Below are 25,524 nucleotides of genomic sequence, written 5' to 3' on the forward strand. Positions count from 1 at the left end.
AGTCCCTTTGGAAGCTTAAGTCTTTGTGACTGCCAGAGTCAGAATGGCCTGGTGGACAGAGAGAGCCTTTGGAGTTGAAGTTTTCATTCACCTCTCATCAGCTTTACCGGTATAAGCCTGGTTATTTCATCCTTTGGAGCTATATCTCTTCTATAAAATGGGGATCGTCTTTAAAGCCCTGGAGTGCTGTTGTCAAGATGCAGATAAAGTATGCCAAGCTGCTAGAAGAATATTCAGTAACTTGCTGGTATTTTGCTTCCTGTCTGTGAACTCTTCTTATCAGGAATCCAGGTTACTCGGGAAGGCATAGGTAGTTCACGTAATAGAGGTGTGGATTATTTTGAAAATGCCTCCTGCATGTTGAGTTTGCATTGGAGAACCCTGAAGACGCACAAACTAGTCCTAGCGTGAGTGAGCAGCAAGCAGTGGTACTTCCTTGTGAATCGGGGTGGGAACCCTTCAGAACCGTGGGCTCCCACTTTCTGTCCATCACTCTGCTCATGTGGCCCTGAGTCTCGTGGTTCCTGTGGTCTCAGTCACAGCAAGTGCTGCCAAGCACAGGCGACCCTGCCAGAGCCTTCTGAGAGCCGGGCGGGGCTGGTGCCACTGGCAGCCTCATCCCTGGACCTGTTTTTCAACTTGAAGGGAGAGTAGACTGGCTGTGTGTTTCCATTTCCTGACAAAAGCAGCCATTGACGTTAAGAGTTCCCTCTGTTGTTAAGAAATGACACCTGTATGTTTTTCTTTAGCTTTGCACATTATTTGGCTTCAAATCATATTTATTTTTACCAACCTTGACCCAAATTGCATCATTACTTTGCATCTGTACAGCACTTTTATGTTTTCAAAACATTTCATATATTTTTCAATTTTACCCTTGCAACAGCCTTGTGAGTTAACCATTTCAAGTGCATCCTGTTGTTTTGTGAGGAAACTGAGGCTCCTCTGCTATGCACGTGACCAGCCCAGCATCACATGGTGTTGGAGCAGTGGAGCTGAAATGAGCTTCTGGCCTCCTGACTGCCCAGGGCTCCCTCCCACTGCACTGTGGAGCCTGGGCACTTGGGGAGGAGTGGGGGGCAGGACCTAGTCCTGCCGCTGTTTGCTTCCTCACCACCTGTGGGTTTCAGGTCATGAGAAGCATTGCCTTTTCCCCTGGGAACACCAGTTGCTTGCTTTCGAGTTTTATAATGAGAGCCAAGGACCTTCTGCAGGCGTAATTGTTCATCTTTTACCAAGCCTTCACATTTCAAGTATCCAAAGACCTATGTGGAACATTTGTATGGAGAGAGAAGAGGAGGGAGGGAGTGGGACCGTCGCCTTGCCGCCCAGGAGGTGCCTGAGCTCGACATCGCCCAAGCTAGTCTCAGGCTGCTTCCCCCAGCCTAGCAGGACACGTGCTTGCCCTTGTTGGAATGCTGGCATCCAGCTCCTTGTTCTGGTCTCAGGAGGGAGATGTTGGGAAGGTTCACAGGGTCTGTTTACAGACCCTAGAGGCGGTCGTTGGTGGTGCCTAGTGACGGAGCTTCTATTGGCGAAACCTGTATCTCTGCAGTCACAGCTGTTGGCCCAATGAATAGAGCAGCCTGACTTAAAGCATTTTCACTTTTGCTCTCCTCAAATGGCGTGTTCCTCCTCCCTCTCTCCCTCCCTGCCTTCTTCCCTTGCTTAATTCCAAGAAAAGGGGACCACCTTTCTCCTTACAATTAGAAGATTCTATGTTGTTCATAACAGTGGAGTCACAGGTGTCCCAAGATTTTTCCCAGGCACTTCAGCAGGCCTGAAGGCTTCTGGATGGAGCGCAGAAAATCACTTGGAAGCACAAAGAGTGTGGCAAGTGATGTGATGTAGCTGACTGGAATTCACATTGAGGACCAACTGCATGCTTGGAACAGCAGTTGCGAGAATCACTGCACCACCGTTGAGAGTTACTGATGGTGAAAGCGCAAACATATTACCGAACACTACCTTGCTAGCTTTGTGGCCCTGGCGAAGTCACTTCGATTCTCTGCTTCAGTGTCCATATTTGTTAATGAGGAAAATAATAGTACCCACCTCACAGGTTTGTTGTGAAGATTAAACACTTAGAGAAAATGTAAAATGCCTCTTGTGAAGTAAGGACTTTGTGAATATTAGCCATGATTATGTTACTGAATCAGTGTTATGTACCAAGCTGTTACTGAATTATATCAGTGTTAGCCGTTGCCATCATCATCTCCATTATCCCTATAGTTCAGACGTGTGAACTTTGGAAATTAAAATCCTTGAAAATATGAATTTAATAGTTTAAGGTTTTGGTCTTTTGCCGTTCTGTAATGACATACATTTTGGACTCTGGAAATTCAACTTTGAAATCTTCAGTTTACAGCTTAAAACTATAAATTAGGCCTCCTTTTCTATTTTAATTTAATGGCTTTTTTATTCATATACCAGTTGGTGATTATAAAGACTCTAAGGGTTAAAGCCAAAAGCCTGAAAACTTAATCTGTTGTCAGTATGGGAAGTTCCTTTAGAAAAAGTAGTTTTTGCTTGTCAAATTGTGTTTTTGAAAATTAACTTTTTAAAAAATAAATTATATAATTGTTCTAAGTCAGTCTTGAAATATGCTCTTTCCCTCCCTTGTGGAGATGTAGAGTTTGGAAGACATGAAAATAATTTGGAAAGGACCTGACTACAACGCTTGCATATCTTTTAAAAAGGGAAAAAATAAACATTTTTAATACTGTGGATTATTTTTGGGTGCTTGAAGTTATAAATTTATTAATATTTACTTAGACTCTTACTAGACTATTACTCAAGTAATACAAGCTGTAAAAAAAAAAATTCAGGCAATTTTGCTAATAGCATTTTAGAGTTCTTTCTTAGTCACTCTGAAAATACAAGGAAACGCTCTTTCAGGTCAGGCCAGGCCAGGCCCGGCCGGTTCTGCGAGCGCCCGGCAGACTGAGGGAGAGAGAGAGAGAAAGGGGAGGGGAGGAGGAGGAGGATTCAGGGAATAGGAGCTGGGAAGCCCTTCTGTGGAGCCTTTCTGCGCCACTGTGATATCAGTGTCAAGATAAAAGTGTGGAATGGGAGAAAAATTCTCAAAGCCTGAAAGAAAATGTGGAGATGCTGTTTTTCCAGCAGCTCAGTTGAGGGAGAACTTACCTTATCTCTGTTTCTTGATTCCTCTTCAATTTCTGTTTGCAAACCAAGACTTGGGTTTGGAGAACTCTATTGTACTGAGCCTAAGTCCCTTTTGATCTATAACAAGAACATGCATTTTCACATGTCAACTAGATTTGTGGACCAGTAAAGCTCTCCCCAAAGAGATGGGCTCTCACCCTGTCATCCAGGCTGGAATAGTGGTGCAATCATGGCCCATTGTAGCCTCCATCTCAAGGACTCAAGGCATCCTCCCTCCTAGGCCTCCCAAGTAGCTGGGATTACAGATACAGAAAAGCATATCCTAAAATTCATATGGAATCTGAAGGGACCTCAAATAGTCAATACAATACAGTCTTGAAACAGAAGAACAAAGCTAGAAGACTCACCTTTTCTGATTTTAAAACTCACTACAAAGCTGCAGTAATCAAAACAGTGTTGTACTAGCATAAGGCAGACATATAGACCAGTGAAATAGAAGAGAGAGCCCAGAAACAAAACCTCATATGTATGTATGTATATATATATATATATATGGTCAAATGATTTTTTTCTTTTTTCTTTTCTTTCTTTTTTTCTTTTTGAGATAGGGCCTTGCTCTGTTGCCAGGCTGGAGTGCTGTGGCACGATCTCAGCTCACTGCAGCCTCCACCTCCCAAGTTTAAGAGATTCTCCTGCCTCAGCCTCCCCAGTAGCTGGGATTACAGGCACCTACCATCATGCCCAGCTAAGTTTTGTATTTTTAGTAGAGACAGGGTTTCACCACGTTGACCAGGATGGTCTCGATCTCTTGACCTCGTGATCTGCCTGCCTTGGCCTCCCAAAGTGCTGGGATTACAGGTGTGAGCCACTGCACCCAGCCGGTCAAATGATTATTTTAACAAGAGTACCAGGACTATTCAATGGAGAAAGGATAGTCTTTTCAACAAACGCTGCTGGGAAAACGGGATATCCACATGCAAAAAATGAAGTTGAACCCTTAACTAACACCGTATACAAAAATTAACTCAAAGGGGATCAAAGACATAGAGGTAAGACCCGAAAGTATAAAAGTCTTAGAAGAAAATAAGGAGGCCGGGCGCGGTGGCTCAAGCCTGTAATCCCAGCACTTTGGGAGGCCGAGACGGGCGGATCATGAGGTCAGGAGATCGAGACCATCCTGGCTAACACGGTGAAACCCCGTCTCTACTAAAAATACAAAAAATTAGCCGGGCGAGGTGGCGGGCGCCTGTAGTCCCAGCTACTCGGGAGGCTGAGGCAGGAGAATGGCATAAACCCGGGAGGCGGAGCTTGCAGTGAGCTGAGATCTGGCCACTGCACTCCAGCCCAGGAGACACAGCAAGACTCCGTCTCAAAAAAAAAAATAAATAAATAAAGAAAATAAGGAAAAAACTTTATGACAGTGATTTATTCAGCAGTTATTTATTGGGTATGACATCAGAGGCACAAGCAACAACAACATTGAAGACTACATGAACATTTTTAAACTTTGTTAATCAAAAGACACTATTAATAGGGTGAAAAGACAACCACAGAATGGAGAAAGCATTTGCAAATTATATGTCTGAAAAGGGTTTTATAAAGCATATATGGAGAATTCCTACAACTCAACAACAAACAGCTTGATTGGAAAATGGGTGACTTGAAAAAACATTTCTCCAAAGAAAATATACAAATGGCAATAGGTACCCCAAAAGATGCCCAGCATCACCAATCATTAGGAAAATCCAAGTCAAAACCATAATGAAAAGCCACCTTACATCCATTAGGATGGCCACTATCCACATCAAACAGTAATACGTTTTGGTGAGGACGTGGAAAACATTGGAACCCTTGTGCACTGTTGGTGGGAAGGTAGAATGGTACAGTCACAGTGGGAAGCAGTGCGGTGGCTCCTTATAAATATTGAAAATTGAATTTCCATATGATGCAGTGATGCCACTTCTGGGTTGATCCCCAAAATGGTTGAAAACAGGGTCTTGAAGAGATAATTTGTATCCCCATGTTCATACCAGCGTTATTCACAATCGCTGAAATATGGAAGTGTAAACTAAAAATAAAGCCTTAAGCTTCCTAATTGTCTGAATGAACTCGTCCTCTCAGCCAAGGGCCTCCCACAGTTCAGAACATGATGGGGAGGGGGCGATCAGGCATGCCACATTATACCCTCCCTTTGGCATTCAGGCACAACTGACCAGCATTAACATTAAAACAGGGATCTTATGACTTTTTGTAACAACAAAACACTATATTCCAGCCTGACAAAGTAAAGCATCACATGACAGATAGCAGGCCCTGGAAGAAATTGAAATATTTTGCCCCAAAATATATTCCTTTGACATATTTTAAAATGGCCATGCAAAAAACTGTCTCTTACAGGCAAAATCTACATTCTGTAGAGAATACTTTTCCCTTTCTAAGTCTTTTCTCCATTCCTGTAGAGAATTATCTGAGTCTTGCATCATTTTAAGTCTCATAAGAAGCATTTACAATCTATTCTTTCTGAAGCCTGCTATCTGGAGTTTCATCTGCATAATAAGAACTATGGTCTCTACAACCTCTTATCTTAACCCAGACACTCCCTTATATGGAATTTCAGGTATTTATTTTTTATTTATTTTTTGTTTTTTGAGCACCCAGGCTGGATTGCAGTCGTGCGATCTCAGCTTATTGCAGCCTCCGCCTCTGGAGTTGACACAATTCTCGTGCCTCAGCCTCCTGAGTAGCTGGGATTACAGGCATACACTACCATACCTGGCTAATTTTTTGTATTTTTAGTAGAGATGGGATTTCGCTATGTTGGCCAGACTGGTCTTGAACTTATGACCTTAAGTGTTCTACCTGCCTCGGCCTCCCAGAGTGCTGGGATTACAAAGGTGATCCACCATGATCCAGCCTCACTCCAGCTTTTTGTATTTTCAGTAGAGACAGGATTTTGCCATGTTGGCCAGGCTGGTCTTGAACTCCTGGCCTCAAGTCATCTGCCTGCCTTAGCCTCCCAAGATGCTGGGATTAGGATTACAAGCATGAGCCACCTTGCCCGACTGGATTTCTGGTCTTTAGGTGAACTCTTTTGACAAGTTGCCTGTCGGAAAATCTGAGTCCACCTCTTAGCAGTGGTGAATCTATATGGGTCCGCAACACCTTGATTGTTGCCTCCTTGGAGGAAAGAATTTCGCTGAAGGGCAGTAGTTGGTTTAAGGCAGAGGGAGAGACTGAGGCAAGTCTTAGAACCGGAGTGAAAATTTGTTAAAAAGTTTTAGAGCAGGAGTGAAAGGAAGCAGTACACTTGGAAGGGCCAAGCGGGTGACTTGCAAGATCCAGGTGCCCTGTTCGTCCCCTACTTGGGGTTTTATACATTGTCATGGTTCTGGGGTTTGCTGAAGTTATGCACCTGTTCACTTGCGGAGTTTTTCCCTTCCCTTTGAGCGTTCCCAGCGGAAGCTTGTATAAGAGGCCACTTTGCTTCTTAGTGTGCCTGTTTGAGATCTTACTGAGAAGAGGATAACACCAGCTCCGAGTGTTTTCTATCTATTAGGAGACTGTCTGTTCCTGGTGCTGACTGTAACCACTTACCATTTTAGAGAGACAGTTTAACAACCACCTGACCATCACCTTATGGTTGCCTGACAGTCCTGGGGGCAATAGGGGGTGGGGGTGTGTGTGTGGGGGGGGTGCGTCCCTGCCCTGTCCATATCTAACTACCTACTCTAACATACCTATGAGCTGGAAGCCTCCACTTTGAATTTTTGAGTTGTTCTGCCTTTCCTGACTGAACCACTGTATATCTTAACATGTATTGAGTGATGTGTTATGTCTTCCTAAAATGTATAAACCTGAGCTGTAGCCTGACCACCTTGGACACATGTTGTCAGGACCTCCTGAGGCAGTGTCACAGGCATGGTCCTCAGCCTTGGCAAAATAAACTTCTAAATTGAATGAGGAAAAAAAAAGAAAATACAAGGAAACAAGCTGTAAATCCGGGTTTAATGCAGAACATGGTACAGATATGATCAGTATTTAACCTGAGCTAATTACTTGCCAAAAAATGTGATCATCTTTATTAGTTAAGTGATTGATGACATATATAATACTTCTATGAAAAAGAATCTTAAGACACTAATTATTAAGCAGAGAGCTCAGTATACTTACTCGGATCCCGAGAGAAAGCCCATTTCTGTGCCATTTCCATGTAGCACGATCCTGGTTGTTGATTCTTCTTGCCATGTTCACTTCCCTCTGTTTTCAGCGATTTAGCCCTGCGGAATTGTTTTCTCACCTCCGACTTAAATGTGAAAGTGGGAGATTACGGAATAGGATTCAGCAGGTACAAGGTAAGCCAAAGGCGTAACTGTTTTCAGTCTGATTTAATTTGTATTATGAAGTTGTAATGTCACCAAATGCCCCACTGTTATTTGTAAGAATCTTAGTCTGAGGCTTTCTGGGGAGGGATTTGCAGCAGTCATTTTAATGGTGGTCTGGGCTTCTGGCGTGTAGCTTGTGTAAGTCTGCGGCTTTATGTCCGAGGTTTTGCGACAGCTTTCCAAAAGTTTGTTTAAAAAATTTTTTTTGTTTTTTTTGAGACGGAGTCTCGCTCTGTCGCCCAGACTGGAGTGCAGAGGCGTGATCTCGGCTCACTGCAAGCTCCGCCTCCTGGGTTCACACCATTCTCCTGCCTCAGCCTCCTGAGCAGCTGGGACCACAGGCGCACGCCGCCAAGCCCGGCTAATTTTTTGTGTTATTAGTAGAGACGGGGTTTCTTTTTCTTTTTTTTTTTTTTTGAGACAGAGTCTTGCTCAGTTGCCCGGGCTGGAGTGCAGTGGCACGATCTCAGCTCACTGCACGCTCTGCCTCCCGGGTTCACGCTATTCTCCTGCCTTAGCCTTCCGAGTAGTTGGGACTACAGGCTCCCTCCACCATGCCCGGCTGATTTTTGTATTTTTAGTAGAGATGGGGTTTCACCCTGTTGGCCAGGCTGGTCTCGAATTCCTGACCTTGTGATCCACCTGCCTCGGCCTTCCAAAGTGCTGGGATTACAGGCATGAGCCACCGTGCCCGGCCTACATCATCTCATTTAATCCTCACCACAAAGAGTGGGTTTTCCTCATTTCACAGATCAGGAAAAAACTTCACAAAGTTGTTGCTTGCCTAGAATCACATAGCTGTTAAATGGTAGAATGAGGACTTCAAATCCCTGTCAGAGTCTAAAGGCTGCAATCTTACTAACTGGCTTCACTATTCAGCACATAAGGCCCAGTATATATTGTTTTAATGTTTTGCTCAAAGTCTGTGTTATATGCATCAGACACAGTGTACTTTCCTTTTCCAGGAAAGATGACTTAGCAAGTGTTCATGGCTTGCAGATGAGCCCGTGAAGCCCAGGAGGCTTCAGAGAAACTCCTTACCCACTTTCTACCCAGAAAGTCGCTCTTCATGCCTGCTTTTTTTTCTGACCTGGTTTTTTTTTGGACTCGGTGTATGTTTTCTGAGAATATCATGGATTTACATTCTTGAACTCACCAGAAGTATAATTCTATTCAAAATTCTGTGTGCTTTCTAACAAAACAGGAGGATTATATTGAAACAGATGATAAAAAAGTTTTCCCTCTACGATGGACTGCTCCAGAATTAGTAACCAGCTTTCAAGACAGACTGCTCACTGCGGATCAGACTAAGTATAGTAATATCTGGTATGTATTGGCTTACCGTTTTATTAGGCATTTCTTTAGCAAAATCCTAACTTCTTCCTCTTTGAGTACTTCCTTAAAGGAAAGTAGTTGTATAAAATGCAGGAACAAAAGAGTGCCTGATGGTGTGAAAATCACAGTTTAAGAAACGGAATAGTAATTATCACAATTGTAGTGATGTAGTTAACGTTTTGAATACTGCCTCTGCTACCCATTTTCCTTTATAAAAGCAGGAACCAAGTCGTTTCATGTTCTGTGCCTCCCACAGGACCTGATATATAATAGATATTTAATACGTATTTATTGAAGTGAAAGAAAAAAACGGAAAGGGGTGTGAACTGTCATGTTTATACTATGATTTATAGGAGTCCGTTTAATGGAAGCTAAGAAGATGCACCTAAAACTTTGACTAACAATTTCTGTCACAGCCTTCTTAATTTATAGCTCTGTTTTATGTGCTGTTGTCCTGCTTTTTGATTATTGGGGTTTTTTTTTTCCTCTTCTTGCCTTCTTTTGGATTTCTTTAAAACAATATTTTTTGCTTTTGTTATTTTTTTCAATGAGTGTAATTGGACATATTTATGGGGTACAGTGATATATGTGTATATATATATATTTTGTTTGTTTGTTTGTTTTAGAGTCTAACTGTTGCCCAGGCTGGAGTACAGTGGTGTAATCTCGGCTCATGGCTCACTGCAATGTCCACCTCCCTGGTTCAAGTAATTCTTGTGCCTCAGCCTCCTGAGTATTTGGGATTACCGATATGTACCACCACACCCGGCTAATTTTTGTATTTTCAGTAGAGATGGGGTTTCACCATGTTGGCCAGGCTGGTCTCGAACTCCTGACCTCAGGTGATCCGCCTGCCTCGGCCTCCCAAAGTATTGGGATTACAGGTGTGAGCCACTGCACCTGTCCCAGTGTAATATTTTGATACCTATATACAGTGTATGATCAAATCAGGGTAACTAGTATCCCCTTCACCTCAAGCCTGTCATTTTTTTTTGTTTTGGGGTACATTCAAAAGCTGCTCTTCTAGTTGTTTGAAAATATGCAAGAATTTGGCCGTGCGCGGTGGCTCAAGCCTGTAATTCCAGCACTTTGAGAGGCCGAGGCGGGCAGATCACGAGGCCAGGAGATCAAGACCATCCTGGGTGACACGGTGAAACCCTGTCTCTACTAAAAATACAAAAATCTAGCCGGGTGAGGTGGCGGGCGCCTGTAGTTCCAGCTACTCAGGAGACTGAGGCAGGAGAATGGCGTAAACCTGGGAGGCAGAGTTTGCAGTGAGCTGAGATCCGGCCACTGCACTCCAGCCTGGGCGACAGAGCAAGACTCCGTCTCAAAAAATAAAAATAAAAATAAAAAAAAAAAGAAAATATACAAAAATTTGTTGTTAATTATAGTCACCCTTCAGTGCTATAGAACACTAGATCTTACTCCTTCTGCCCAGCTGAAATTTTGTGTTTATTAGCCAGCCTCTCACTATTCCTCCCCTCCCTCCCCGTCCCAGCCTCAAGTAACCACTCTTCTACTCTCTACTTCTATGAGATCAACCTTTTTAACTTCCACATGAGTGAGGAGGTTTTCTTCCTTTTTCTTTCTCTCTTGTGTATCTGCTCTACCTTGTGTATTGTGAGTTTGATACTTTTGTGTTTTTTCATGATGATGGTTATCCTCCTTTAGCTTCCAGATACAGGACTCCTGGACCATTTCTCTTAAGGCTGGTCTCATAGTGATGAATTCCCTCTGTTTCTTCTTGTCTGGGAAAGACTTTATTTCTCCATTCTTTATTTTAAAAGGTTGTTATTATATGTATATATTTTTAGTAGAGATGAGGTCATGCTGTGTTGCCCAGGCCGGTCTTGAACCCCTGGCCTCAAACGATCCTCACGTCTTAGTCTCCCAAAGTGTTGGGATTATAGGCATGAGCCATCGCGCCCAGCCCTCCTTCATTTCTGAAGGATATCTTTGCGGGGCATAGTGTTCCTAGCTGCCAATTTCAGTACTTTGAATGTACCATCCCATTCTCTTCTTTCCTCCTATGTGACTTAATGCTTTTCTCTGGCTGTTTTTAGAATTTTATCTTTATCTTTGTTTTTGACTTTTGACAATTTGACCATAATGTGCCTCTGAAATGACCTTTTGGGGTTGATTGTATTTTGAGGACCTTTGATTTTCCTGGATCTGGATGTCTATATCTCTCCCAAGACTTGGGAAGTTTTTAGCTCTTCTTTCGTTATGGAGCCTTTCTCTGCCTTCCCCTAGCTCTTTTATTCCTATAACTCCCATAATGTGTGTATTTGTTTGCTCTGTAGTCTCCCATAAGCCCTGAAGCCTTTCTTCACTCCTTTTCATTCTTCTCTCCTTTTCATTCTTCTCTCTTTTTCCCTCTGACTGGGTAATTTCAAACAACCTTTCTTCAAGTTGAGAGATTCTTCTGCTTGAGTCTGTTGTTGAAGTTCTGTATTTCTTTTTATTTCATTTATTGAATTCTTCAGCTGGGCTTACTGCCTGTGAGGACCGTAGGTGTGCACAGTGAGCAGTGTGAGGATGTAGGTGTTCACAGTGAGGTCCTCTTACTTGCCCTTACCTGGAAGAGAAAATTGCTCCTGGTTCCTGGCTGCCCCTTCCAGGGATGGGGTGGTGGAGGCCAGGCGTTTCCTTCCGCTCTCGCTGTGGCCGTCCTGAGTTTCCTGAGTCCTTGTTACTCCTTGGATGTGCTCTGGTGCTCTCCTTTAGTGATTTTTGTCAAAATGTAGTTGTTTCTTCATTGTTTGGGGTGTGTCATGGAGGGTTGGCTGGACATTACAATCACTGGGGAGCTTTTTAAAAAGAGAGTTTTCTAGGCCACTCCTGGATCTACCCACTCAGCATCCTTAGGGGTGGACCTGACCTGCCAGTGTGTGTGTTCATGGCTTCGCAGAGGACGCAGATGAGAGTCAGGTTCGGGAACATGGCAGTAAATAGGAGACACAAATGCAGGACGGGGGCAGTGCGTGGTGGGGAGGAGATGCAGAGACTTCATGGAGGAAATGAGAGGCAGCTCATCTGACCCAGGAAGCCAGCAGAGGCTGTTTCCGTGGGGACAGAGCACCGGGGTGTGAGAGAGGGTTGAGCTGGGACTGAGAAGGGTGTTCCTGCTGTGGTGAGTCAGCCCTCAGGGCCTCTCCTGGCACACAGACAGCTGCCGGCGTGTTGGGGGATCCCTTCAGAATGGCAGCAAAACCCACGATACTGAGGGGCAACTCAAACCAAACTTGTGGGTTGCAGACATTGTCTTGCCCGTGTAAAGATTCCTTTTAGATGCTTTCTGGTGTTTACTACTGTTGTTAATAGGTGTATTTTTCTGCCAAACAAAAAATCAGAATTCAGGGTATTTATCTTGTTTCCAGCCATTCTGCCGAATTTTTAGAACATGCTGATGGTCTTTCCAATAATTTGTTGAGTACTTAAAAGTTGATAGTCATCTCCACATAATTACACCTATTATCTCTGTTTTGTACATTTTTCGTTGGCCAAAACGTCTAGGGTAGTATTCAGTAGCAAATAGGAGGCATGGGCTTCCTCATTTTAACAGAAATCCTCTTTTTTTTTTTTTTTTTGCTATTGTGCTGATTATTGGTTTGAGATTAAAGAACGATCTTGGCTGGTTGTGGTGGCTCACACCTGTAATCTCAGCACTTTGGGAGGCCAAGGAGGGTGGATCACCTGAGGTCAGTCAGGAGTTTGAGAGCAGCCTGGCCAACATGGTGAAACCCCATCTCTACTAAAATTACAAAAATTAGCAGGGCATGATGGCTGGTGCCTGTAATCCCAGTTACTTGGGAGACTGAGGCAGGAGAATCGCTTGAACCTGGGAGTCAGGGGTCGCAGTGAGTGGAGATCGCACCATTGCACTCCAGCCTGGGTGACAGAGTGGGACTCTGTCTCAAAAAAACAAAACAAGGCCGGGCGCGGTGGCTCAAGCCTGTAATCCCAGCACTTTGGGAGGCCGAGACGGGCAGATCACGAGGTCGGGAGATCGAGACCATCCTGGCTAACACGGTGAAACCCCGTCTCTACTAAAAAAATACAAAAAACTAGCCGGGCGAGATGGTGGGCGTCTGTGGTCCCAGCTACTCTGGAGGCTGAGGCAGGAGAATGGCGTAAACCCGGGAGGCGGAGCTTGCAGTGAGCTGAGATCTGGCCACTGCACTCCAGCCTGGGTGACAGAGCGACACTCCGTCTCAAAAAAACAAAAACAAAAGAAAAAACCAAAACAAAACAAAAAAAGAACGATTGTATTATTAATCTTTTCAGTACACACCTTATCCTTAAAATTACTGGCTATATAACAAATGTGAGTGTTAAGAATTTAACATCTAAAAGGAGAGAGAAACAACCGTTTTCTTTTTCCAACAGGTCCCTGGGTGTGACACTTTGGGAGCTTTTTGACAATGCTGCACAGCCGTATTCAAACCTTTCCAACTTAGATGTCCTCAACCAAGTCATTAGAGAGAGAGAGACAAAGCTCTCGAAGCCCCAGCTGGAGCAGCCCTACTCTGATAGATGGTTGGTAGCCTCACATTGCAACTGTTCTGTTTCATCTTCACTGTGAAGTGTCCCCAAAACACAAAATTTGTGGGCCAAATATTATATTTCTTCATTTCCTCTTTCACCATGACCTCACCGTGAGCTGAACTACTTAATGTGGTTGGCAGTGACGAAGGTGTAGAAACGTTTGGGGTGTTGACTTGGCTTTAGGGTCCTTGTAAAGTCTTTTCATATTGTTTATTTATTTATTTGTATTTAAAAAAAGAAAAAAAAAAGTAGAGACGAGGTCTCACTATGTTTTCCAGGCTGTTCTTGAACTCCGGGCTCAAGTGATCCTCCTGCCTCAGCCTCCCATAGCCCCAGGATTACAAGCGTGAGCCAGGGTGCCTGGCCTCTTGATATTTTTAACTGATTCGGCCAGGCACAGTGGCTCATGCCTGTAATCCCAGCATTCTGGGAGGCCAAGGCAGGCAGATCACGAGGTCACGAGTTCAAGACCAGCCTGGCCAACATAGTGAAACCCTGTCTGAACCAAAAATACAAAAATTAGCTGGTCGCGGTGGCAGGCGCCTGTAATCCCGGCTACTTGGGGGGCAGAGGCAAGAAAATTGCTTGAACCCAGGAGGTGGAGGTTGTAGTGAGCCGAGATCATGCCACTGCACTCCAGCCTGGGTGACAGAGCAAGACTCCGTCTCGAAAACAAAACAAAAAGATTCGTGATGGTTCCACTGATTGCTTGTCATGTACTGCTCAGGTATGAAGTCTTACAGTTCTGTTGGCTGTCACCAGAAAAGAGACCCGCGGCAGAAGATGTGCATAGGCTGCTGACTTACCTGCGGCTGCAGAGCCAGCGGGACTCAGAGGTCGACTTTGAACAGCAGTGGAACGCTCTGAAGCCGAACACAAATAGCAGAGACTCCTCCAACAATGCTGCATTCCCAATTCTCGACCACTTTGCCAGGGACCGGCTGGGTCGTGAAATGGAGGAAGTCCTCACTGTGACCGAAACGAGCCAGGGCCTGAGTTTTGAGTATGTCTGGGAGGCCGCTAAGCACGACCACTTTGATGAGCGCAGCCGGGGCCACCTGGACGAAGACTTGTCCTACACGAGCATCTTCTATCCAGTTGAAGTTTTTGAGAGTTCGCTTTCAGATCCCGGGCCCGGAAAGCAAGATGACAGCGGCCAGGATGTCCCCCTGAGGGCCCCTGGAGTGGTTCCTGTTTTTGATGCCCACAACCTTTCTGTTGGAAGTGACTATTATATCCAGTTAGAAGAAAAGAGTGGCAGTAACTTGGAGCTTGATTACCCGCCAGCGCTGCTCACAACTGACATGGATAATCCAGAAAGGACTGGTCCTGAACCATCCCAGCTCACGGCGCTCAGGAACGTTGAACTTGAGGAGTCCAGTACAGATGAGGACTTCTTCCAAAGCAGTACAGACCCCAAAGACTCTAGCTTACCGGGGGACTTACACGTGACCAGTGGCCCCGAGAGCCCTTTCAACAATATATTTAATGACCTGGACAAATCGGAAGATTTGCCCAGTCACCAGAAAATATTCGACTTAATGGAACTAAACGGAGTTCAAGCCGACTTTAAACCTGCCACTTTAAGTTCCAGTTTGGATAACCCCAAAGAGTCAGTCTTAACGAGCCACTTGGAGAAAGAAAAGCCCCGTAAACTTTTTGACAGTGAGCCTCTCTGCCTATCAGATAATCTTATACACCAAGATAATTTTGATCCATTGAATGTTCAAGAATTGTCAGAAAACTTTTTATTTCTTCAAGAGAAAAACTTACTAAAAGGCTCATTGTCCAGCAAAGAACACATAAATGATCTTCAGACAGAACTTAAGAATGCTGGTTTTACCGAAGCTATGTTAGAAACGTCACGTAGAAACTCTTTAGACACTGAGCTTCAGTTTGTGGAAAATAAGCCAGGCTTGTCTTTGTTGCAGGAAAGCATAAGCATGAAGGGTGACGACGCAGATGTCATGTTCACAGGTGATACTTTGAGCACCTCATTGCAGTCTTCCCCAGAAGTGCAGGTACCTCCTATCTCCCTTGAAACAGAAGAAACGCCCCATCGGGTACCCCCAGACTCACTCCCGACACAGGGAGAAACCCATCCCACGGGTTTAGATGTGATTGTCCTGGAGGACTGTCTCAGCCAGGACATCAGTCCAGACGCTCTGACTGTCCCGGTTGAAATTCTCTCAACCGATGCCAAAACCTGCAACATGGATGGCAGGTCCCAGGACTCTCCTGGCCAGAGTGAGGAGACCCTGCGACTCACCGAAAGTGACTCTGTTCTTGCTGATGACATCCTTGCCAGCAGGGTGAGTGTGGGGAGTAGTCTCCCGGAACCGGGACAGGAATTACACAGTGAACCGTTTTTGGAAGACCATCACAGTCATTGCCGGCTAGAGAAAAACCTGGAGGCTGTGGAGACTTTAAATCAGCTCAATTCTAAAGACACAGCTCAAGAAGCAGGCTTGGTGTCCGCCCTCTCCTCGGACTCCACCAGTCAGGACAGCCTCCTGGAAGACAGCTTGTCAGCACCCTTCCCAGCCTCGGAGCCGTCCCTGGAAACCCCGGACTCCCTGGAGTCAGTGGACGTCCACGAAGCACTGCTGGACTCTTTAGGATCTCACTCTCCTCAGAAACTCATGCCGCCCGATAAGCCGGCAGACAGCGGCTACGAAACAGAGAACTTGGAGTCTCCCGAGTGGACCTTGCATCCCGCCCCCGAGGGCACCTCAGACTCAGAACCAGCCACCGCGGGCAACGGCGGCCACAGCGGTCTGCCTCCCAACCCGGTCATTGTCATCTCAGATGCCGGCGATGGTCACAGAGGCACGGAAGTGACCCCTCAGACATTCACAGCTGGCTCCCAGGGTTCATACCGAGACTCTGCATACTTCTCAGACAATGACTCTGAGCCCGAGAAAAGGTCCGAGGAGGTCCCAGGAACCTCCCCATCCGCCTTGGTGTTGGTACAGGAGCAGCCCCTGCCTGAGCCTGTCCTCCCAGAGCAAAGTCCTGGTGCCCAGGATAGCTGCCTGGAAGCCAGAAAGAGCCAGCCAGATGAAAGTTGTCTGTCTGCTTTGCACAACTCCAGTGACCTGGAATTAAGAGCCACGCCGGAGCCAGCACAGACTGATGTTCCCCAGCAGGTCCGTCCCACGGAAGACGAGGCCAGCAGTCCCTGGAGTGTGCTGAACTCAGAACTTAGCAGTGGCGATGACTTCGAGACACAGGAAGATCGCCCCTGCACCCTTGCTTCCACGGGGACCAACACGAACGAACTCCTTGCCTACACCAGTTCTGCGGTGGACAAGTCCCTGTCCAGCCACTCCGAGGGCCCCAAGTTGAAGGAGCCGGACATCGAAGGGAAGTACCTGGGGAAACTTGGGGTGTCGGGGATGCTCGACCTCTCGGAGGATGGGATGGATGCGGACGAGGAAGACGAAAACAGCGATGACTCGGACGAGGACCTGCGGGCCTTCAACCTGCACAGCCTCAGCTCCGAGTCGGAGGACGAGACCGAGCACCCTGTGCCCGTCATCCTCAGCAACGAGGACGGGAGGCACCTGCGGAGTCTGTTGAAGCCCACGGCGGCTGGAGCCCCTGACCCGCTGCCCGAGGACTGGAAGAAGGAAAAGAAGGCAGTCACATTTTTCAATGATGTCACAGTCTACCTGTTTGACCAGGTATCTGTTCCCTCTAAATCATTTTCTATATCTATCCATGTAAGGATTCCAAAATGTGCTAGGAAATTGAGTGTGGTCTGTTTTCTAGTTGCCGTTTTGAGGTAGCAGATTGTGATTACTCATAAAAAGTCATTTGGGGTTGGTTACAGTTCTAAGAATATGCAGAAATGTCATTTGTGCAGGGAATTCGTATTAAATTAAGGGAAAGAGCAAATGTTCTTCCTGGGTCTTCTACTGGAGTCTTTCTGAAATTAGTCACCCTTTACACACCAAATTTTTGTTGTTTTGCTTTTTATTTTTCTTTTGAGACAGCCTTGCTCCGTGGTCCAGGCTGGAATGCAGTGGTGCGATTGCAGCTCACTGCAGCCTTGAACTCCTGGGCTCAAACGATCCTCCCACCTCAGCCTCCATAATAGCTGGGCCCACAGGTACATGCCACCATGGCTGGCTAAGGTTTTGTTATTGTTGTTTAATTTTTGTAGACACACGGTCTCGCTATGTTGCTCAGGCTGCTCTCAAACTCCTGGGCTCAAGCCATCCTCCCACCTCAGCCTCCCAAAGTTTTGGGATTACAGGCATGAGCCACTGCACTCAGCCTCCAATTTTTAGAGCCTGACAATTGGCAGTAGGACCCACCACTTGGGTGCAAGCCTGGAACTGTTGCTAGCGTGCAGCCCTGGAGACAGCTCAGGAGAGGGGCCGATCAGAAGCCCTGCGATGGGTGTCTGGAGGGTGGGACATGCAGCAGGAGCGTCTGTGGTCCTTCTGCTCTGTCCCCTGACCTGTCCTCTTTTCCTGCTTTGGAGTAGGCGGCTTAGTGTGCACTGCTGAGTGGGCATGGATTTAGGCTCCTTTAAAAATGTAACAGCTTATAATTCAAGTATGCTTTAAAAAAAAAAAACGTCCTTTTCATACTAGTCTTTGTAGCGCTTGAATTTGCTGCTTGAATCAGCTGGATTGTTGGGAGAGCTCAGTGGTGGGACATGAGAATAGGGTCCCCTCACCTTCTAGAAGGTGCAGGAGTCCTCGCCGTCTCCTTCACATTGCTTGCCTTCCCTTTCACCCCGTTCTGGGAACCCAGACCTTGGTCTCAGCCCCTGCGTGGCACCATGGGTCCATGGCTATGGCGGATCCAAGCACTGTTCCACCTCCTCCCCCAGGAGCTGTGTCTGTTGAATGTCACTTTATGCCTTGTTGTTCCTCTATGTTTTTTTCACTTTGGTTTTTATGATGTTTCTTTAAAAATCGGTAAATCACCCGCATTTGAGCTATAGCATATACTGTGGGGAGGTGGATGTTTAAAAAATGAAAAGTAAGGCCGGGTGCAGTGGCTCATGCCTGTAATGCCAGCACTTTGGGAGACCAGGGTGGGTGGATCACCTGACATCGGGAATTCAAGACCAGCCTGGGCGACATGGTGAAACCCCATCTCTATTAAAAATAACGAAAACAAAAATTAGCCAGTCACGGTAGGCAAGACTGCAGTCCCAGCTGCTTGGGAGGCTGAGGCATGATGAGAATTGCTTGAACCTGGGAGGCAGAGGTTACAGTGAGCCGGGATTGTACCACTGCACTCCAGCCTGGGTGACAGAGTGAGACCGTGTCTCAAAAAAAAAAAAAAAGAAAAGAAAAGAAAGAAGAAAAGTAGCCTCCTGAGCTCAGCTTGACCTCTTGAGCCTGAATCTGTGAGAGGGGCCAAGAGGCTGCCTTTTCATTCCCCAGGTGGTTCCTAGGCAGATCTCAAACTCAGGGGCCTCTGAGCTCAGGGAGCTTGGGAAAACAAGCTGCCGTTTTCTAGTAAGAGTGGAAGGGAGAAGCGATCACCTGGCCCCTCGGCTTTGTGTTTTGTTTTCAGCGCATCCACATAGCCCTTTCTTCCCCATCTCTGTGAACTGGGATTATCGCCGCATTTCTCCGTGGATGGGGTAATGTATAGGTGGGATGGAACTGTCAACTGTGCTCGGTGAGCAGTGTGGGTAGGAGCTAGGGAGCACGCTGTCCCCACTTCCTGAAAGCCTGGGGGTAGCTGGAGTAGTGAGAGGGATGTGGCCCCAGTGGAAGCAGCGTGGGGAGAAAGCTCCCTGGGGCCGCAGAGCGTGGGCCTCTTGCACAAGTCTGTGGAGGATGTTATGTTTCTCTGGCTTTAGAAGACAGAGCAGAATTGCAAAAGATGAAGACTTGTGACAAGGGCACACTAGTTACGGGATGGAAGGTACAGAGATCAAATACTAGACATGCTTAATGGATGCGAGGCTTTGACAAGGAAGTTAGTGTCAGAGAGAAAGTCGGAAGGTGGGTCAGGGCCAGAAGAAAATGAGGAAAATCTTTCTGATGATCTGAAATTTGTTTGCTTATGCGTCTCGTGCAGCGTGCCTTGAAGCGACAGCCACCAAGCGTTCAGGCTGAGGATTGAGGGTTTCCTCCCGCTCCTGCTTTCGTTCTTAATGAGCTGGTTTTGAAATTGTATCGGGTTTTTTTTTGGTTTTTTTTTTTTGAGGCGGAGTCTCGCTCTGTCTCCCGGACTGGAGTGCAGTGGCCCAATCTCAGCTCACTGCAAGCTCCGCCTCCCGGGTTTACGCCATTCTCCTGCCTCAGCCTCCCGAGGAGCTGGGACTACAGGCGCCCGCCACCTCGCCCGGCTAGTTTTTGTATTTTTTTTTTTTTAGTAGAGACGGGGTTTCACCGTGTTGGCCAGGATGGTCTCCATCTCCTGACCTCGTGATCCGCCCGTCTCGGCCTCCCAAAGTGCTGGGATTACAGGCTTGAGCCACCGCGCCCGGCCTGAAGTTGTATCGTTTTTAAGCGGTTGAAGTATCCTGGCTCCAAAGTTTTAACTGAGTGTTCATGGGATTGGGCAGCATTGTTTCTTGGTTTATCACTATTTGTTAGTTCAGCAAATACTTAACCAGCGTTTACTGTGTGAAGTAGTAAAGGCTGCTGAACAGTCTGTGGGTGCCGGCATTGAGTTATTATTCTACATTGAGTCTTGTTTTGCTTTCCCATGTGGGGGTGTTTGTCACGATCTTCATGGAGAGGACCCTGAGGCTCAGAGTAGGTAGACTTTGCACAGGGTCTGGCCCCAGTGAGTAGCAGTGCTAGGGCTTGACTCGAGTCTCCTGGACTGAGCACAGAGCTTTTCACCACTGAGCCCTGCCGCCTCTTGCATGCACCTTTAAAATCTGCAGCCTGGCATCGCGTTCAACTGTTGGCGCTTGTGATGTCTTTCCTCAGTTGCACAGTGTTATTGAGACAAAAGTAGCGGGTAATGATGCTTACTTGCAATTAGCGCAACAGGGTTCCCTCCAGCCTCATCAGTCATACTGTAAACAAGCCCTGAAGACTGGGCACAGTAGCTCACTCCCATCATCGTAACATTTTGAGAGGCTGAGGCAGGAGGGTCGCTTAAGGCCAGGTGAGCGTGGTCTAGGCAGCGTAACAAGAACCCATTTTTTACAAATTGGCCAGGTATGGTGGCACGCACCTGTAGTCCTACCTACTCGGGAGACTGAGGCCGGAGGGTTGCTGAAACCCAGGGGTTTGAGGGTGCAGTGAGCTGTGATTGCATCACTGCACTCCAGCCTGGGCGGCAGAGTGCGAGCCTGTCTGAGAGGCTCCCGCTTTCCACCTTTGAGGAGTAACATTGGCGGGCTCCACCTGGGTTTTCTTGGTTGGTTTGTGTTTTGTTTGTTTGCTGGCACTGTCTTCGGTTTTGTTATCAGTAATTAATGCTGGTCTCATCAAATGAGTTGAGAAGTATTTCCTTCTCTGATAGTGTTTGGAAGAGATTATGTAGATTTGTTGATGTTGATCTTTCCAAAAATTTGCTTTTGTTTTCATGGATTTTTTTTTTCTTTTCTATTTCATTGGGTTCTGCTTTGTCTTTATTATTTTCTTCCTTCTCGTTGCTTTGAATTTATTTTACTTTTTCTAGACTCTTAAGGGAAAAGCTTAGGATTCGAGATCTTTTCCCTTTTTTTTTTTTGAGACGAAGTCTCACTCTGTCACCAGGCTGGAGGGCAGTGGCGTGATCTCGGCTCACTGCAACCTCCGCCTCCCAGGCTGAAGGGATTCTCCTGCCTCAGCCTCCGGAAGTAGCTGAGACCACAGGCGCCCACCACCATGCCTGGCTAATTTTTGTATTTTGTGTTTCGTCATGTTGCCCAGGCTGGTCTCGAATTCCTGAGCTCAGGTGAATCTGCCTGCCTTGGCTTCCTGAAGTGCTGGGATTACAGACATGAGCCACTGCACCTGGCCTCTTCTTTTCTAATAATTTAATGCTATAAATTTCCCTTTACGTACTACTCTAGCCGCACCCAGCCAGTTTTAATGTGTGGATTTTTGTTTTCATTCAGATCAAAAAGTTTTTTGTAAGACTTCCTCTTGGGAGCATAGATTAATAATATAGTTTAATATATTGTTAGAATTAATAATGACTAATAATTGGTTAATGTTGAATAAGTATATTGTTTAATTTCTGAGAGTTGGAGATTTTATTGTATCTTTTCATTATTAAGTTTCAGTCTATTTCAATTACGGGCAGAGAACATATTTAATATGGTTTCAATGCTTTTAAATTTGTTAAGGTTTATCTTAGAGCCAGGATATGGTCTTTCTTGGTGAATTATTCCACATGTACCTGAAAGAGTGTGTATTTCGGTTTTGGTGGGTGGATTGTTCTATAAATGTCAGATTTAATTTGTTGATGGTATTAGTTCTTCTCTATCATTGTCGATTTTTCTGCATACTTGTTCTATTACTGAGCAAGAGGTTGTTGAAGGCTCCAGCTGTGATTTTAGATTTGTCTGTTTCTCTTTTCATTTCTGTTCATTTTTGCTTTCTGTATTTTGCAGCTCTGTTGGTGCATATACATTTAGGTTGATGATGTCTTCTTGCTGAATTGACCTTTTTATCCTTTTGTAATGTCCTTCCGTATTCCTTTGTCTTATATTCACAGAGCTGCTCCAGCTTTCTTTCTTTTTTCAGAGACAGAGTCTCACTTTGTCACCTAGGCTGGAGTGCAGTGGTATGATTTTGGCTCACTGCATCCTTGACCTCCTGGGCTCAAGCAGTCCCCCTGCCTCAGCCCTGCAAGTAACTGGGACTGTGGGCACGCACCACGAAACACAGATAATTTTTGTATTTTTTGTAGAGATGGGGTTTCACCGTGTTGGCCAGGCTGGTCTTGAACTCCTGAGCTCAAGCGATCCACCCGCCTCAGTCTTCGAAAGTGTTGGGATTACAGGCGTGAGCCACCCGCTCCTGGCCACATTGTTTTGGTTAATGTTTGTGTGGTGTATCTTTTGCATCCTTTTACTTTTAATCTACCTCTATCATTATATTTATGAGTTTCTTGTAGATCTTATAATTACGTGGGGTTTTTAAGACTCTTCTGAAAAATCTGCCTTTTAATGGTATGTTTAGGTCATTTACATTTAATAAAATTATTTATATTTTGGATTTACATATACCATTTGATTTGTTCTATTTTTATTTCTATTCCTCTTTTTAATAAATTGAACATTTTTAGTGTTACATTTTAATTTTTCTATTTTTTGTTTTTTACACACTGTTCTCTGTGTAGTTTTGGTAGTGGTTGTTCTGGGGGTTACAATGTATGTATTAAACTTCTCACAATCTACTTAGAATCTATATTTGCATATTTCAGATGGAATGTGGAAACCCTTCTGTCACTCAGGCCTTTTGCCCTCCGTCCCCATCCTGACATGCTCTTCTGTGTTGCATATAATGTACATTGATAACCCCTCAGACATGCAACACATTTGACTTTCTGTCATCAAACACATTCTAAGAAACTCAAGAGGAAATGAATAGTATTATACAGTTGGCCCTGGAGCAACATGGGTTTGAACTGTGTGGGTGCACTTAAATATGGCTTCTTTTCAACCCAAAGCAGATCGAAAACACAATATTCTTGGGATGTAGAACCTGTGTATAGATACGGAGGGCTGACTTTTGGTATATGTGGGTTCCACAAGGCTAACCGCAGGACTTAGTATGCACAGGTGTGGCTATGCATGGGGGGTCTTGTCACTGATCTCTATTGAGATCGTTTCTGGGGTTGTCCCTTGGTTTCCAAGAAGTGGTGGTTCCATAATTTGGATACCATAATTAGAGGATGCCCAAGTGCTTTATATGAAATGGCGTCATATTTGCATATAACCTACACACATCCTCCTGCAGACTTTAAGTCATCTCTAGATTACTTATAATACCTCATACACTGTAAATGCTATGAAAATAGTTGTTATACTGTATTATTTATGTTGTTGTTGTACTGTTATGTCTTATTTGTCTTTTCTGAATGTTTTCTGTCCTTGTCGGTTGACTGTGAGGAGGTGGAGCTCTCTGATCTGGAGGGCTTCCTGTCTTTCTCTTGTTCTTTTTCATTATTGATGTTCCAGGTTTCCTTCTGGGACCCTTTCCCTTCTAATTAAAGAAAGTTAACTAGCTTTCCTTTTCTCTCTATTTTTTTTTTTTTTTTTTTTGAGACAGAGTCTCGCTGTGTCACCCAGGCTGGAGTGCAGTGGCCGGATCTCAGCTCACTGCAAGCTCCGCCTCCCAGGTTCACGCCATTCTCCTGCCTCAGCCTCCTGAGTAGCTGGGACTACAGGCGCCCGCCACCGCGCCCGGCTAATTTTTTGTATTTTTAGTAGAGACGGGGTTTCACCGCGTTAGCCAGGATGGTCTTGATCTCCTGACCTTGTGATCCGCCCGCCTCGGCCTCCCAAAGTGCTGGGATTACAAGCTTGAGCCACCGCGCCCGGCCTTTTTCTCTCTTTTTTATAAAAAAAAAAAAAATTTTCGCAGGATTCCTTTTATTTTTAAATAAATTATCTTAGTGTTTTTTTCCGTCTAAGACTATCTTTATTTCACACCCATTCCCGAAGCCTGTCTTCTCTGAGCATAGAATTCTGAGTTGATAATTGTTTTCTTTCAGCATTTTAAAAATGTATCACTTCCCTCCACCCTCCAGGGTCTCTCATGAGAAATTTGCAGTCACTCAGATCATTGTCCTAGAAGTACAAGTGGAGCGTCCCTTATCAGAAATGCTTGGGACCAGAAGCATTTTAGATTTCTGGTTTTTTTCAGATTTTGGAATAGTTGTATTATACTCACCAGTTCAGCATCCTAAATCTGAAAATTCGAAATCACAAGTGCTCCAGTGAGCACTGTGGGCGCCATGTCAGTGCTCAAAAGGTTTTGGATTTTGGAGCATTTTGGATTTTTGGCCTTCAGATTTGGGGTGCTCGAACTGTAATACATCTTTTATCCCTGGCTGCTTTCAGATCTTTAGCTTTAGCTTTCAGCAGTTCGATTATGGTGCATCCGAGGGTGGACTTCTTTGTCTGTGTGTCTTGTTTTGTTTTGTTTAAGACGGAGTCTTGCTCTGTCACCCAGCTGGAGTACAGTGGCGTGATCATAGGTCACCGCACCCTTGAACTCCTGGGCTCCAGTGATCCTCCCTCCTCAGCCTCCTGAGTAGCTGGGGCTACAGGCGTGCACCACCACACCTAGCTGATTTTTAAATTGTATGTAGAGACAGCATCTCACTATGTTGCCCAGGCTGGTTTTGAACTCCTGGCCTCAAGGGATCCTCCTGCTTCAGCCACCCAAAGTGCTGGGATCACAGATGTGAGCCACCCCCCCCCCCCAGGCCTAATTTCTTTGTATTTATCCCATTTTTGTTTTGTTAAACTTCTTAAATCTGTAGTTTTGTGTCTTTCACCAAATCTGGGTTTTCAGGCATTATTTTCTTCTAGTACTTTTTCTGCCCCATGTCCTGTCTCCTTTCCTCCTGGGGCTCCAGGGTTAGGCCCTGTGTATTCTCTCTCAGGCTCTGAGGCTCTGGTCCTGTCTTCCTCCAGGTTTTTTTTTTTCTTGCTCTTGTTTGGATTGGGTGATTTCTGTGACTCTGTCTTCAAGGTCCCTGATGATTTCCTTCGTCATCTCCATTCTGCTGTGGAACCCATCCATTGAGTTGCTAGATTTTGGTTATTGTACTTTTCTCTTCTGAATTTGGCTTTTTGTCATTCTTCTTATCATCTGTTCCTTTGCTAAGATTTTCTATTTCTATTCATGGTAAGAGTGTCTCCCCTTAGCTGTAGGAGCATTTTTATAGTAGTCCCTTTTCAGATAATTCCAACATTGGTGGCACCGTGACACTGGCACTGGTTGATTTTCTTTTCCCAGGGAAATTGAGGTGTTCCTGGTTTTTCGAATGCAAAATAAGTTTAGCTTTTGGATCCTCCTATCATGTAGGCAGTCTGTGCCGTGTTTAAACGCCGTGAATAATGTTGATATTTTTATCTTAGCAGGCCTTGACCCCGTGGGCGCAGGCCACACGTTCCAAGTAGCCTTCTGTGGGCTGTGGTTTCAGTGTCAGTTCCCAGTTCCCCTTTCAAAGCCTTCGCTGTGCTGTTTGA

At 45.4% G+C, this 25,524-nt stretch overlaps 1 protein-coding gene across 1 annotated transcript in view; it reads left to right on the forward strand.

Annotated features, from left to right (window-relative positions):
• Positions 1–25,524, forward strand: part of LMTK2 (lemur tyrosine kinase 2) — a 110,462-nt gene that overhangs the window by 77,994 nt on the left and 6,944 nt on the right. Inside the window, exons 8-11 of the mRNA XM_023192006.2 lie at positions 7,394–7,478; positions 8,713–8,834; positions 13,236–13,385; positions 14,122–17,080. Of these exons, the coding sequence (XP_023047774.1) occupies positions 7,394–7,478; positions 8,713–8,834; positions 13,236–13,385; positions 14,122–17,080 (3,316 nt within the window). The remainder of the gene's footprint in view (positions 1–7,393; positions 7,479–8,712; positions 8,835–13,235; positions 13,386–14,121; positions 17,081–25,524) is intronic.

The sequence above is a fragment of the Piliocolobus tephrosceles genome, chromosome 8, assembly GCF_002776525.5.
Source record: "Piliocolobus tephrosceles isolate RC106 chromosome 8, ASM277652v3, whole genome shotgun sequence".
In the NCBI taxonomy this organism is placed as follows: Eukaryota; Metazoa; Chordata; class Mammalia; order Primates; family Cercopithecidae; genus Piliocolobus; species Piliocolobus tephrosceles.